General features: G+C 49.3%; 1 protein-coding gene across 1 annotated transcript in view; it reads left to right on the top strand.

Moving 5' to 3' along the window:
* TSPAN18 (tetraspanin 18) overlaps window positions 1-372 on the top strand; it is a gene marked incomplete at its 5' end in the record, with an annotated part of 16,906 nt that extends 16,534 nt beyond the window's left edge. The window contains one exon of the mRNA XM_010170767.2: window positions 280-372. Coding sequence (XP_010169069.1) covers window positions 280-327 — 48 coding nt within the window. The remainder of the gene's footprint in view (window positions 1-279) is intronic.
* Window positions 373-574: the final 202 nt, after the last annotated feature.

The following is a 574-nucleotide window of genomic DNA, read 5'->3' on the forward strand; positions in this document are numbered from 1 at the left end:
GCCACGCCTGCCACGCTGGCAATGGGGACTTGGGGGACCCACAGCAGAGCTGCCACGCTGGCCATGGGGGCTTTGGGGACCCATCACAGAGCTGGCACCTGCCACTGGGGCTTTGGGGTCCCATTGCAGAGCTGGGTGGTGGGATGGGTCCCCCTCACTGCGAGGAGTGACAGGAGTGGTCCTGGGGCCAGGGAGGGCTTTGCCCATCTTCTGGAAGATGCAGCTGACTCCTGTGGTTCTCTGTTTTCTTTTTGTCCTCTTCTTCCCCTCCTTTCCCAGCTGTTTGCCATGATCTTCGCCATGTGTCTCTTTCGAGGGATCCAGTAAGAGGCAGCCTGTGAACCACCACGTTCCCCACGTCCTCACAAGAAAGAAGGAAAAAAAAAAATCAGAAGAAACAAAACCTGAAAACAGCCGGAAAAAAAACTTTATTTTTTTTAACAAAATGGGATTGGGAGAAAAAAAAAAGAAAAAAAAAAAAGAAGAAAAAAAAAAGAAAACAAAGAGGGTTGTAATATATGAATGACCAAAAGGATTGTACTTCAGGGGCTGGAACTTTGAGGTGATGTGCACT

The sequence above is a fragment of the Antrostomus carolinensis genome, unplaced genomic scaffold, assembly GCF_000700745.2.
Source record: "Antrostomus carolinensis isolate BGI_N321 unplaced genomic scaffold, ASM70074v2 scaffold11106, whole genome shotgun sequence".
NCBI classification, from domain to species: Eukaryota; Metazoa; Chordata; class Aves; order Caprimulgiformes; family Caprimulgidae; genus Antrostomus; species Antrostomus carolinensis.